This window comes from Manacus vitellinus, unplaced genomic scaffold, assembly GCF_001715985.3.
Source record: "Manacus vitellinus isolate BGI_N305 unplaced genomic scaffold, ASM171598v3 scaffold_33_pilon, whole genome shotgun sequence".
In the NCBI taxonomy this organism is placed as follows: Eukaryota; Metazoa; Chordata; class Aves; order Passeriformes; family Pipridae; genus Manacus; species Manacus vitellinus.
Genome location: NW_021940478.1, coordinates 4,650,443 through 4,665,419, shown reverse-complemented (window position 1 = coordinate 4,665,419; position 14,977 = coordinate 4,650,443). Strand labels below are relative to the sequence as shown.

General features: G+C 37.2%; 1 protein-coding gene across 1 annotated transcript in view; it reads right to left on the bottom strand.

The window, feature by feature from the left end:
- Positions 1-7,059: 7,059 nt before the first annotated feature.
- Positions 7,060-14,977, bottom strand: part of LOC103766806 (cadherin-6) — a 47,284-nt gene continuing 39,366 nt past the window's right edge. The window contains exons 8-11 of the mRNA XM_008933876.3: positions 12,391-12,512; positions 11,503-11,620; positions 11,164-11,415; positions 7,060-7,550 (exon numbers count right to left, since the gene is read on the bottom strand). Coding sequence (XP_008932124.1) covers positions 7,060-7,550; positions 11,164-11,415; positions 11,503-11,620; positions 12,391-12,512 — 983 coding nt within the window. The remainder of the gene's footprint in view (positions 7,551-11,163; positions 11,416-11,502; positions 11,621-12,390; positions 12,513-14,977) is intronic.

Below are 14,977 nucleotides of genomic sequence, written 5' to 3'. Positions count from 1 at the left end.
GAGTTGGGAACTGATGGACTTAAAACATTGTGAGAGGCCTGCCCCAGGGAGGCTGGGGGCTCAGGACCCTTGGAAAATCTGGGCTCTTCAGCTCTGTACACCCATCCAATCTATCATGTTGGGCATCTGCAAGCCATTAGCTAGTCTGCCCTACACTCATAGGCGTGCAGTTCTCCCCACTGCAAAGGAGTCCCTTCTTGCCCCAGCCAGGCACTGCAGCATGGCCGGCTCATTCTCTTCCATGTGAGCCGGCTTGCAAAACCTGAAGTTACATTGTTGAGGTTGTAAATACTTGAGGTCTAATACTTGGGACTCTTACTGCTCTCTTTAACTCACTAGGAGTAATGAATCCCAGAGATTAATTTTTAATCCCTCTTTATTTTCTGTTTGTTAACTTTTTTTCTCATTTCTCTTTATTTTTGGAGTAAATTGGAGCTGTTTAGTTTTCAGATTGATTCACTTATGGCCTGGAGGAGGGAGAATAGATCCATTCCTGTAATTCTGGTATTAAATACTCTTTCAAAATGAAACAAATGAGAATAGTTATCTATGAGGTATATTAAAAAAAAAAAATTAATTCCTTCTTTCCTTGACATAGAGCCATGGGCTGGTTCCCTACTTTGGGACACAGGGTCGCTTTTAGCTCCTGGAAATTGGATATGCTCCATGGCAGCCCCTCAGGATTTTCTCCAGACAGTCTCTCCTAGATGGCTGAATTTGAAGAGCAAGGCCATTACACATTTGACAAATCAACTGAAATTCTGTGTGGTGAGCAAGCTATCGTGAAAACAGTTCTGGCCCAAGATTATGGTGTCTCCCCCAGCCATGGACAAAAATTAGTTAGCTTGGCAAAGGAGATAAACATACACACAGAGACTTGTTCTAAGGTGGTAGATAAGGCCACAGAAAAGAAGAAAAAAACCCTCCTGATGGATTCCTGGAAAACTCCAGCACTTGGGGAGACATACCCAGAAATTGATAAAAGGATTAAAATGAAGAAAGGAGTGATACGGTATGGAGATAACATGGCCTTTTCTCGAGCACATCTTGCCTGCTGGGAACTCAGGAAGTGGACCTTTGGGCTTATTTCGTCTGTCTATCACCCCAAAATTAGTTTACTGACTATAGCCACTCAAACTGCCTAAAGAAAAAAGGTATAAAAAGAGATTGGATGCAAGCAAAAATCATGGAGAAGTTCCATCAACTCTGCGGAGGTAACCTATGGGCTACCTCTTCTTCCTCCATCTTCTCGGGATGCCTTGGGGTGAGCAATTGCTTTATACATATATGCTAATTTTACTTTTGCTCCATAGTACTTTAAAGGTTTTCCTTGTTACTTTGTTGTAAGTTGCTCTTGCTTATAGTGTGTACTTAGGTTTTTTGCTTTACTTAGTCTTTTTAAGTTGTCTTACTTATTTGTAAGTTGCTTTTGCTTTAGTGTCTCTGCTTATGCTTTGCATTATTATTATTACTACATAGTTTTAAGTGTGGTTTTTTGCAGTTAGACCCTATTCCAGACACAGTGAACCCCATAAATTTTCACAAATTTGCATTAATAAATGTGTTATTTCATGAACTGTTAGAGGGAGTCCGTCCTTAGATGCTGACAGTTTCGTCAACAGTGAAATAACTCACAGGAGAAATTTGCTGAAGGGATTTTCTACTGCTATTAAGTGCAGTCCCTATATATAAAAGGTATCAAATGTCCTGTCTGTCTCAGCAAATCTGTTAGCAAAGGGTCTCATTAGGTGAGACACTACCAGACTGTTTTGGACATTAAATGGCTTTGGTCTCCTGGAGGGGGGATACTGATAGACAAAAAATAATACACATTGGACAGAAGATTCTTCTTTTCTGCCCCTTTTAACGTGACAGAAAATGGTACCAAGAAAGTGAGGTGTCATGAATATTCTTCTGCAAAAATGCAGATTTACCTCTTCCCAAGCGGAGAAAGAGTGCACTGAAATGTTTAAAAAAGCTAAAGGAAAAGTTGTGAAATGCATGGACCACCTTAAAACTCTGCTTGTGAACTGCAAAGAGAAACAACTGCTAGAAAAACAAACAACCAAATTGGTTGTTGGAGCCAAACAGCCTCAAAAGTCAATAACTCATCCAGATATGGGAATCTGGAAAGGAGATATTTGCTATGATAAAACCACAGAAAACTGTAATTCTAATGAAAATGAATGTAGTGTTTTGCACAATGATTCCTGCTCTCCAACAGAGGTGGCAAAAATGCAAGAAAATACAGAGAAACTGGAATTACAATTCGAACAACAAAGTGTGTTTTGTGCACAACAAAAATCTAAAAATTTATCTCCTTCTAAACTGATTAGTGATGTTGAATATGTGGTTTTAAAATCAGAAAATCAAGTATTAAAGTTATTGTTAACCTATAAGAGGGGAAACAGGAGAGCAACTGAAAATTCCAGTTTCTGAACTTGCTGCTAAAAACAAGTTGTTTAGAACTGAAGCGAATAACCTTAAATTTTCACTTGCTACAGCAGACTTCGAACAAAACGAGCTGCAGGTAAACGAGGTGTTATATGCTAAAAAAGAAAAAAAACCTGCCAGCGAAACTGCTTGCTGTTAAACACAATCAAACAAAGCTGTGGAACGTGCATACATTAAAGAAAAAAATGCAAAGTGTTAGACTCCCTAAAGTTAGTGTTTGCCAAGCTACTAAAATCCACCTAAATAAACAGTTGTTTGCTGCTAGCCTGGTGATTAAAAACTCTGCATCTGCAGGGTGAAACAGAATTTTCGCAGTTGATACGAAAACCAATTAATATTAACTCTTTATTACAGGCACTTGTGTGCCAATGCATTTCTACTAGCAGCTGCTGTGCTTAATATCGTGAACTTAACAACTAAAATGCACCAAGCCTACTTGGGTATTCACAGGGTGGTAACAACTCTCAAAGAAAAAATTTTATCACTCACTCAGGCTTTGTTAATTTTCCTGTCTGTCGGGGAAAAACTGTAAAGAGAAAATTGTGGGTTACCTTTCGCTGCAAAAAACTGCATACTAATTTTTTGACTGCTATTAAACTATCAAAATCTGACCTTAAATCAAGAGACATTGAAATCCAGTCAATGCTAAGGCAGCGGGATGCTGAGAAGCTGCATCCACTTTCCAGACAGCATCCAGCCACTGGAGTAAACTGAATGGAACAAGTGTTACCTACGAAACTGATAAAGTTAACTCATGGCTCCAGGGTGAGAAGCAGAAGCCTGCAAAAAACCCCAAAAGAAACCCAGCTCAAACAGTGACTTGTCGAATCTTTACAAGCAGTCTCACTCCCTCTGATCAAAGACGTGATTCGCCTCCAAACTCGGAGACTAAACTGTCAAAACTAAGTGCCAAACACTTCGTGAAGCCAAAGTTGAAATTTTTTTTTAATCTTAAACACCTGTTTCTAACCAACCTCACTAGTTCAAGAGTGAACCAAGCATATTTCTTTTCTTTCCTTCTGTTTCACAGGAATATGCATAAAAAGAAGAAAGCGTACTTCAGCAAAAACAATGTGATCTTATACTTCCTCTTGTTTTTCTTACCTAGCTGTTTTATTGCAAAGAATTAAACATCAGTGCTTGACTTTTAACCACTGCGTTAAACAACCTGACTCATTAAGTGATAACCTGTAAGAAAAACCCCTTTGGGACTCGTGTTTTTTTCTTTTTTTCTTTTCCTCTTTCTCTAGGAATGCAACACACACACACACACTGACAACTGAGTGAAGAGACTGCCAGCAAATTTCTCTTAAATTCTTTTCACTTTTGTAATATACACAGAAACTAAGTCTACACTCGATGAATTATTCCTTTGGTTGTTTTTTTTTAATGATTAATTTATAGTAGGCCGAATTTTCACCTCATCTTTTTATAGGAACAAGCTAAGAGAGAATCAGAACTGCCTGAGACCGATGAAACTTTTAATAATTACTTAGATTATTAGTTTATTAATTCTTGTAATTTGTTTGTGTTTTCATCAAGAGCCATTTGTTGGAAGACCAACTATTAACCAAGTTATATAAAACAAACCATTTTATGTATTGTTAGTTTAAATTTTAATAAGTTTACTTTGTCTTTTCTTTTCCCTTCATTAAATATGAGAATAGGTTGGAAAAAACTTTTACCTTATGAATATACAACTTTATTTCAATTAAATAAAAAATTTAAAAATTCAACCAATTCAACTTGGAAGTAGATACCAGGATTTATGCATGTCTGAAATTATATAAATATGTATTAACTTTTCCAAGTGTTCCTCAGGAGACCCTGGATTTATTAAAATGATTTAACTGATTTTTTCTGCCTGTCTAAAAGGAAAGACAACTATAGAATGCAAACAAGACCTGCAAATAAAATAAAATAATAACAAAAAAAAACTATAACCATTTTTGAAGAAATACTTATATTCTCCTAAGTACTTTTTACTTTACCTTACTTCTCTTATCTATGCTAATCAATCATTGTTAAAAGAATGTGATAAGAGCAATTCACCCACTGAAGAAAAAAAAAAAAAGGGGAAAAACAATTTTACTTTAACACAACCTATGCTTTCATCTTGTTTATAACAGAAACAAGGTATAAGTTATTTAATTTTATAAAATTTATGTGTGATGGGGTGATCATAAATAAAAAATGTGTACTTCTAAGTATACTTCTGCTTAAACTAGTTTTTGTAAACAGAAATGGACCATCACAAAGAAGAATGGAAATCAACACTTTCTATCTCTAAAAGGAATTAACAAAAACATCATCTCAATAGGATACTAAATTAAAAATAATGCTCTAAATGCATGACAACAATGTTACGCCTTGTTGTAAACTATACTAAAAAAAGAAAAAATAGATATGCCTACTTTTTTAAGCATGAATACTAACATAACTTTAAAATATACCTTTAAACAGACCCCAACTCTCAAGTGAGCTTGGGCCTTCAATTCTCAAATAAGTCAAGTTGCTGATACAAAATAGTATTTCCACAATTACACCATCCCTGACAACCTTATATGTGGAATGCAATTAAGGACTGAAAGTTCTAATAAATGTGAGCTCTCAAATATTAATATATTAATAAACTGGTTACGATTACCACTGACCTAAGTAAATCAAAACAACCATCTACAACTTTTCACTTTTAACTTTGGGAACTAATCAATGGCCTTTAACAAATCTGTTACCACAAGAGGGAATTGATTAAAAAAAAAAGAAAAAAAGATCATCAGTCAATCCCAGATGCATTTAGCATCATCCAAACCAATGTCTCTCTGACTCCAAGATGTAGCCAGACACACTGATGGATACAATCAATAACAACTACTATCATAAAAGAAAGGTGAAGGAAAAACACCTTACCTATTAAAATTCAAAACATGATTTGGAATAATACAATTAATTTAAAAATATATATATATTAAAAAAAATAAATACTGGTGGTATCTAGTCAATTTTACCTATGATCCCACCAGCAATACAATTACAGCTTTTCTGCTGACAGTACCTTAAAACTAAATTACCACAGAACTATGCTCTACCATCTAGAGCATAGAATACGAATATGAAAATACGAAAATTCTTCTTTTCTGCCCCTTTTAATGTGACACTTGTGATTTAAATTTTACCTTTTGCTGAAGTCTTTAACAAACTTGGCTGTGTAGTTTACTTTAAAAAACGAGTTATAGTTATAAACCCTACTTTTTCAGGCCACTGGAATGACAATTAATTCTCACTTATTTGTGCATTCAGGGCTTGAATCTGGAAGGAAAAAAAAAAAAGAAAACAACCCAAAACCATGACAATTTACTTCCTCCAGCAGAATGCCATTTTCCATTTCTAAAGCATTTTCCAAATGACTTACATAGTTTTTGCAACATCCTGATGAGGTAGGCATTACTTCCCCATTTTACAGATAGCAGCACTGGGCAGAGAGTCAAGTCAGGAATCCACCCTGGACATCCAGGTAGAGAAGGTGAGGACAAAAAAAGCAGTTTCCTCCTCTGCAATTGCTCTGTTTGCTCCAGTGGGTGGCAGTCACCTTGAGGCCACTCCTCCCCACCTGCACATGAGAACAGGCAGAAGTAGCTGGATATGAACATCCTGACTCCCACCTCCCCAGTGCAGTGGCCATCACTGAACTGATGTGCAGGTGGAGGCTGACTGAAAAAGTGCAAACAAAAGCACAGTTATGATCTATTCCTTTGTCCAAGTCATGACCTAATCTGTGGTTGGATTTGATGACTTTCCATGTATCGCAAAGCAGGTCTGGGTTAGAACTGGGAAATCATCTAAGAATAAGATACTGAGGCTACTGACCACACACATGTGCACGCACACACATCTCTCCAGCAATGCTAGGTCAGAAGAATATATACAGAGAAGTCAATGAACTATATATATATGTGTGTGTTAGCATGATTCAGTGCATTGGGGGCAATGGCAAGTTCAAGAGAAACACTTAGGTTTAAATGACCATTAAGCCTTTCTACCATCTCCATGAGTAAAATGCATGTTTGATGTTTTTTCTTGGCTTACTCTTACTTGTATAATAAACCTTCGTTCCATCACCACTACTTTTAACTATAATACATAGGGTAAACTAGGGTACCTCATTACAATGGGATGTGCAATACACAATCGACAGAGCAATTGTCTGAGCTGAATAGTCTGAATACAAGTAAGAAGAGCAAGTGAGCTTAAACAGTAATATATCCCAATTTACAATATAAGCAGAACAAGTAAAAATATTGCTCCCCATCTGATCCTTTCTTTCCCCTCCACTACTGCTGTGCCTGTAAGACTAGCCTGGTAAACTGGATGCACTAAAAAATAAGGATTTTGCCTCTTGGAAGCTCAAAAAATGATACTAGAGAAAGTTTTCTGATGGCTAACCCACACAGACTGCTGTCATTAGACAATTCAAATGGGTAGAATAGAGAACCCTTTTCACATAGCTGTGGAGAAATAGAAACAAATAGCCACTGCACATATCCCAACGCTGTTTCTGAAAATGAGGACAGGAAATAAAAAGAAAGAAAAAAAAAAGGCAACATATTAAGAGTCTTTGTCACTGTCCATTGAACCATACATATCTGCCAGCTTTTTAAACCGAGGTCCCCAGTCACTGAGGTAATCGTAGTCCTGATCTCCGTCTGTAGTCACCGACTCCAAGGAGCTGAGGGACTCGGCCACAGAACCATTACCTTCGTATGCGTAGGTTGCTAACGAGTCATAAGGGGGGGCTGTTGGATCTGTATCATTTTCCTTTAACCTTTGGTTAATGAAATCTCTGACATCCGTGTTATCCCGCGCTGTTGCAGTCCGCCGTGGTATAAAAAGTGTTTCAGGCACAATGTCTCTGCGCAATTTATTATCATCTATGGCTTCGGGATTTCTCAGTGTGCCAATATCAAATGCCTGGGTGTCTTCCTCTCCACCACCTTCATCGTTATAACTGACAATGTTGTCTCTGATGTCTTCTTTGGAAATAATCAAAGGCTCTTTTTTCCTCTGCCGTCTCAGTGCTGCAAACAGCACCACTGTAACTAGAAACAAAAACAACAGTGAAAGAAGGTTAATCTCCAACTCCATTAAAGCCCAGAAGAAATGTCGCACCTCAGCTCGAATTTGAAGTTTTAGAAAATGTTTTGCAAAACTGAAAATGTGCGTGCCAGGTTTTCAGGCTGTGCTTGCTCTGCCTGTGAGTTCCTTGGGAGATGAAACGGCATGGATGTGCACTAGAAGAAAGGCAATGTCAAGCTTGTAAGAAGCCAAGTGGAGTGTCATTTTGTCAGGAGGCCCTTTGTTACTCAGAGTCATAATAGTAATTTTGACGTCTTGAGAACAGAACTAGTTTCATGATAGTTGGGATGGAAGAAACACTTTCTTCAAAATAAGCAACGTCAGATGTTATTTACCTTGAACCTCTGGGACAATATGTGATTTCTGCTATGGACAAGGCTGGAATCTACTGAGCTTAGCAAAGCTGAATTACAAGATAAGTAAATCTATCCTCCTCTGGAAAAAAAAGTCTGCAATATGGAGTGGATTTTGAGCCAGCATAAAGTCCAAGTTTTATTAACTTCCATGAAATGTTTTTACAATGTACATCACCTTAAAAAAGTACATGGCTTAAATCTTAGACTGATGATATATGATAAAGTTATTTTTTAATCTGCCAAAGGCAGATTTCTGAAACATATTTTATGTCCTTCATTTTAAAGTGTGTGTGTATGCATACATATATTTTTCATTTATTTGGAGGGAAGGAACTCTTTCAATGACCCTGGTCCAAATTTTAATGTTTTTGCTCAATAATGACTCTCAGAACTGTTGGAGAAGTGGACACAGAGGATGGAAAGGAATACGGTAAACACTTTCCTACTAGGAGCTAATTTCAGATTTATCAGCCGGAGTATACATTAAGGCAAATGGCTGAACATTGACAAATGAACAGCAACAAGGAGCAGGGATGTATTTCTACTATCAGTGTTGCTTTGGTAGTTTGAGGTCTGCGTTGCCCAGTATTTCACTTCTGCTGTGCAAACTCCAAGGGAAGACACATCTTGCTGTCTTTATAGTTCTTTCACAGCAAAGGAAAGCAGAAATGCCTAAACTCATTGATATGAGATGATAAGGTGGATCACAATTATCTTTCATGTCAGCTGTGTTTCTAAAATGTATGTGAGTCAAAGCACAGTAACTGTTAAAGACTTTTTTTTTCAGTCCCTTCCTCATTTGTAACCTTTTAAAGGGCAGTGGCAAGGACTCCGAATGTCCCCAAACTGAAAGTAGCCCACTGAAACCTGTCATTCTTAGCTTCCTTCGACAGACAAAAAACTGATTTGTTGGGGTGAGGTGGTGTTTGTTTCATTGGTTTGGGGGGATTTTTGTGGGGGTTTTTGTTTGTTTGTTTGTTTCTATATTATGAGCTCCCCTTTGGGATCACTTAGAGCAAGAATACTATCTGTAGGTGTGCCTAAGCATGTTGTAGAAGATGTGTTTTTTCTCTCCATTGACTATGGAAGGATACCAAGAAGACAGGATAAAGTAGGAAAACGCTGTGCCTTATTGTGGGAATACTGGGAATAAAGAAGGACATCTGTCAATACAAGCTGAAATAAGTGAGGTGGTGAAACTGAAGTAGAGATAGTTCAGATGGCAGCAATTCAGGCTTTCAGCCTAATGATGAGAATTCACTTGTGTTGTCACAGAAGGGTCCTAATCTGAGTGATGCCTCTTTGTGCTGTTGTGCAAAAATGCAGTAAGAGATAATTCTCTTCCTCGAGAGCATAAAGCTGTGACACTCCGTGGGAGGACTGGGGAAAGGTGTATGTGACAGAACAGAGATAGCTAGAGAAAATTTCGGAGAACTTGAAAAAAAAGTGTCAATTTTGAATGGGCTTCTGGAATAGCGACTGGTAAAATGGTCTGAGAAAGCGCAGGAATGACAGATTTTACATCGAAGGGTTGCTGAAGTAGCTTATTACAAAAAAGGTGTTACACAGAACATGCAAGGATGAGACTTTGACAGTTATGTCACACGTCTGATATGTAGTTTTTACTATTTTGTGCTGAACTTGCAGGCAAAAAAGTCCATGAGAAGTTACATGATAAAGTACATCACCTTTATTTGCATGTCAGTGTTTAGCAGTATCTGAGGCCTCTTGATAAGTTGCTAGACTTACTCAAACTCCAAATAAACCTAGCAATTTACAGTCACTTTTTGTTGCTGCTAAACTTTGAGCTGTGGTTCAGGTCTGCCCAGAGTATTGTTTTTCACTCAGTAGTGGTTGCACATTCAAACTCTGCAACCAACCTGAAAATGGAAAATTATATAGCTGAGTTAATTGAAAATCTGCTTATGGTGCATGGTGGCGTGAGCAGTAATTGACATAAAGTGCTGCTTAGCACACAGAATCAATTATTTTCGATTGACATAAAACAGGAAATCGTTTAATGTCAGATTGATATTAATGAGCACAGTTGTACTAACGAGTGCAAGACTACCTACAGCATTACATTTCTTTTTCTGGGAAGGAACTTAACACAAAGTGAGCTGAACCCTTAGGGGCAATGATACCATGTTTTGAAAAATGAATTTAACAGTGAATTAAAGATAAGATTGTTATTGTGGGAATCTTTTCTGAAAATGGGGTAGTGCTTATTTGAGCAAGCCATACTATACTGTTAGTCTGAGAATCATGACGTGGCTTTTGACTCATTACTGGACAGGGAAATTTTGTTAATAGTGAAGGTCGGGATGATTCTGCAGTGGTGCTGAGCATGTCCAAGGAAGATACTAGTATGGTAAAAAGAGGCAGGATCACTGAGGAAGTATTTTCTCCCCTGCTTGCCCCTACTGCTATAAAACTGATCTGACTCCCTTCTTTCCTGACTAATAACATCTCCCAGAGAACAGCCTGTGTTGTATTGCACAGTTCTCCGCACACCTACAGACTATGCCTAATGGCCATATCTCTGTTTGCAGTACAAGAGGGGTAGAACCTCACAGGAATGTGAGAGATGTTTCAAACTGTTCCTATATATATATATATATAAATATATATATAAATATATATATATATATAAAATGTGACCACCTGTAAATGTGAGCTCTGTACATCTTCCACATCCAGGATCCAACCTCTTCCTATTCACAGGTCCCTGAAATGGCACCCTGCAGCCTCTGAGAGAGTCCTTTAGAAGCTTTCACCACAGTTTTCCAACAGAACAGAAGCACTGAGACTTGTTTCTCCTCAGTTTAGATACTGGAAGTTAATTCTTTAAAACTAAGTTATTTGGCCTTCTTCTATGGTCAATGTAAAGGGATGGACACCCGCACACGGTGATGAGTCTGGTCCTTCTCAGATACCAATAAGGAATGGGATTAATGTCTCTCTACAGCTGCCTCTTTCCATTGACCGGGGGGTAGAGCCCAGCTGTCTCCTCTTGCTTGTACATTGCTCACTTTTAGATAACTAAGATTAGATAGGTTGTATTCTATACACCCTATCTGTAGCAGCCCTCAGAGGAGGAAATAGAATAATATACATGTAGGATAAGACAAGATGTCTTTACTTTGTCCTAGTCTTGGAATAATCATTATAGCAATGCAAAATAACCATGAAAGCAACAAAATGTCCCTGAACTACTTACCAAGTAATATAATGATACAGAGAAGAATGGCAATAAGAGCCCCAGTGCTAAGACCAGTAGGGTGAATCAAGGCTTCTGCATTGCAGGACAGCATCTTGCCTCGATGGTCACAAGCACATACTCGAATAGTCACTGTTTCAGTGCTGCTCTGGATAGGGTAATCATTGTCTGATATTACCACTGGCAAGAAGTAGGTACTCGTTTCATGCCGGTTATATCTGGTTTTTCGGGTGAAAATCCCTGCTGTGTTATCTGGAAATATACAAAGCATGCATTAAGTCTTCATCTGAAGACTGAAAGCAAGAAGAGATAATAAGAAAAGTCTTCCCAGAAGTTCACCTCTGTTGTCCTGTAGTGTAAAGTTTGAGCTGCTGGCTGCCTCAGGAGCTAAGGAGAATGAAAACTGATGTCCATTGTAAGAGTCATCTTTATCAACAGCACTTAATGTTTGTATCAGCTGAAACAATAAGAACAGAATTATTTTCAAAGTCAGTGGACTTTATTTATGTAATCTAGGATTGTAAAGTAATCTTACTCATTTTTTTCTTCTGTTTTTAGAAAATGATGTTGCTATAGTGTGCTTAAGAAAAGTGATGCTGTTTAGCATTACCATACTATTGTATTCTATACCATAAGCCAGTAACATAATGAATTTGAAAGTTGGCAGGAAAATCATGTTGAATTCAACAGAAGGCTTGAGTTGATGCCACTCCAGACGGGTAGGAAACCTTTGCATGTGCTAAGCAATAGAGACGAAAGGTGAGACAGTCCAAGCTGACTGTTTATTTATCTACCCAAATCTCATGTCACAGAATTAGTGTGGCTGAATCTTCCAAATTATCTGCTACTTTGAACTACTTAGCAATAGGACAGGTTGAGTGAGAGTTATCTGGCATAAAGTAGGTCTATCACAGACAGGACCTGTAACAGTTACAGCCCTGAAACAGTTTTTGAAGGAGACAGTGGAGATGCCTGAATAAAGCAGAGAATCATGGAATGAAAATGAGTCAGGGATAACAAGGTGCAGTACAGAAAATAACAGTCTAAAACATACCGTCCTGTTAGCTGCAAGAATACTAAGTGAAATCAGATACTGCACAGCCACTGTTTAATTTTGCAATTAAGTTTGATGCAATGCGAAGTACACCCTCTTGATGAGGTGATGCAAGAGCAGTAGCAAAACTGATTTAATTTGGAATATTTTCTTAGTACAAGGAGACAACACACCTGTTCTGCTTTTGCATTTTCACAGACGAAGGTTTCGTAAAACATGGCAAACTCTGGAGCGTTGTCATTTACATCCAAAACCTTAATGAACACTGGAACACGGCTGCTTTGTTTTGGGTTGTCTGAAACGATAAAACCAGAATGAACAGAGATTTTATTTAGCCCAGCTGCCAACACAGTGCAGCAGAGGAAAAGGACAGACTTCTAGGCTCATTGCCTTAATTCTTCTCACTCACAGCGCTTCTCTTAGATTCTGTTGATTTCTGGTGAATGCATTATGGATGTATGTAGTATCATTACTCTAATTCTATGTAAACTATGGAGGTTAAGACTGGATAGGACTCCAGGATTTACAAATTCCTCTGAACATTCCAAGTATGATTATGAATGTATTTGTGATATATACATAAATATAATACTGGACCTAAATCAAATCTATATATTAGCCCACTGATACAGTTTGGTAGCAACAAAGTATCTAGAACATCTCCTTCCTTAGCTCTGAAACAGGACGACTGAAGAGTCATGAAGATGGAATTCAATGGTTTTTTTCCTGTCCACTTGTTAAATATAATGTTTTGTCCCCACAAAACTTGTGACACAGTTCCTTAAGCTACCATGATTATCATTATGTTATAGAAATAGTAACTGCAGCTGTGATCACAGATGTTTTCTAATCTGCTATAAATTGATTTGGTTGGTGTTCCAGAGTAAAAACTAAAATGTATCGTCTGAAGACCATAAGCCCTATATAGAACCTGCAGATCCCCATATGTACACAATTTTTTTCCCTGTAAGGACTGCATTGTGCCAAGAGATTGAATTTCACAAGAATATTCCTGAGTATAAAATAGTGATGAAAATATTGTCATCTTTCTAGATAAAAATGAAAACATCTGGAAATGCACCATACGTCTATGAGGGAAAGAGCGTGATTGAAATTAGTTTCATTTAAAATAAATACCTTCCCCCTCTTTATATGAGGGCTCACACTGAATTTTGCTATGTTAATTTCCTACCCATGTTAAAATAGTTTATTAATGCATTTTAACCTATGACTCAATGAAAAAAATGTGCAATAAAACATAGCAGATCTAAGAATCTATGTGCTTCTACAAGCATTAACTACAGTAGCTTGTTGACTTTATTATTATATTTATTCATTATAGTAGCTTGTTGACTTTTAATAAAAGTCCTATTACTGTATTTATCATAGTTTTATAAAGTTAAAAATGCCTTCTCCAAAATAGGCACCGTGTATTTGTATTACAGAGCTCAGTCCCTGGGACAATATATTGTGCTTTAATGCTCCACAGTCCTACTGAAGTTAGTATGAGTCCATTAGGCACAAACTACCTTCTAATATGAACCATTGGGCTAAATTCATTCAATGAATAAAATAACAGTTTATGTATAATATAGACTAGGCTGAATTCTACGCTAAAATACATCAATAGAAATGGTGATTTTTTTATAGTAGGCAGAAATCAAAGGTATTCATTTGAAGTCATCGGACTATTGGCAAGACTATTTCATAAGGGCATACTTTTCTAACAAATACATTCAAATATATTGGCCAATGTATTTTTTCTCCTATCAAGAGTTACAATTGTTTTCTTTCCTGCTTTTTGAACCACAAACTACATATTTTCATTTTATTTCTAGGTGCTTAAGGTTCTCACAATTTAAAATGATACTGGACTAAATTGTAGCTTCATAAAAACTCTATGAACATGAGTCTTTTTTCTGATTTAAAGGAAATATAAGTTTAAAGATGGCTTCAAGTCTTTTTTAATTTTTCTTTTTTGTCATCGTCTTTCAAATTATTTGTGCAGGTTAATTTATGTAGGTTAATTTGTTTGCATTATCCTTTAATTACTGCTGGGCTGCATCTCCAAAAAAACCTCCATAAACTCCACAAACTGCTTAAATCTGTTTCGCTCTATAGGGATATGATTTCTGTTGAGCCAGCAACCAAGCTGTTAAAGTGGTTTTTTTTTTCAGAATACAGCCTCAAAATCCTGCCAATGTTTGATTTACCCTTAAATGTTAAGCAACGAACATTTAAAAATACTCTGGGAATTCTCTCTGGTAAATCAGCTGTAATTCTGCAGCTGTGACTCAGTAGACATGTGTACCGAGTTTTAATGCCAATTTGCCTTCTGCCTAAGGCAGATGTACTGACCTAGTGCTTCACCAACTATTTGTCTGCAGCAGTCGCAGCACGACTGATTCTCTGGGCTGCTGAGCAATTGCAGCTCATACTGGTGAAAAAGAACATTTAGAAATGGAGCAATCTACACTTATCGACAATTTTAGACCAAGGCAAAACGAAATCTGTATCTTTTTTTTTTTTTTACTGTAAAATGAAATCAAGAACAGTCATCACTGAAAGGTGTTTCTCCTTATGACTTTATAATTTATTTTTTTTTCCATATCCAAGGAAGCATCCACCCATCTGAACGTGCGTCCTGCCTGCAACTTGACTGGATTTTTTTTTTTTTTGAGATTATTTCACTGAAATATACCTGGAGTTTAATGTGACAATATGCCACTGAGGCTAATCAGTGATTCTATGGAATTTGGT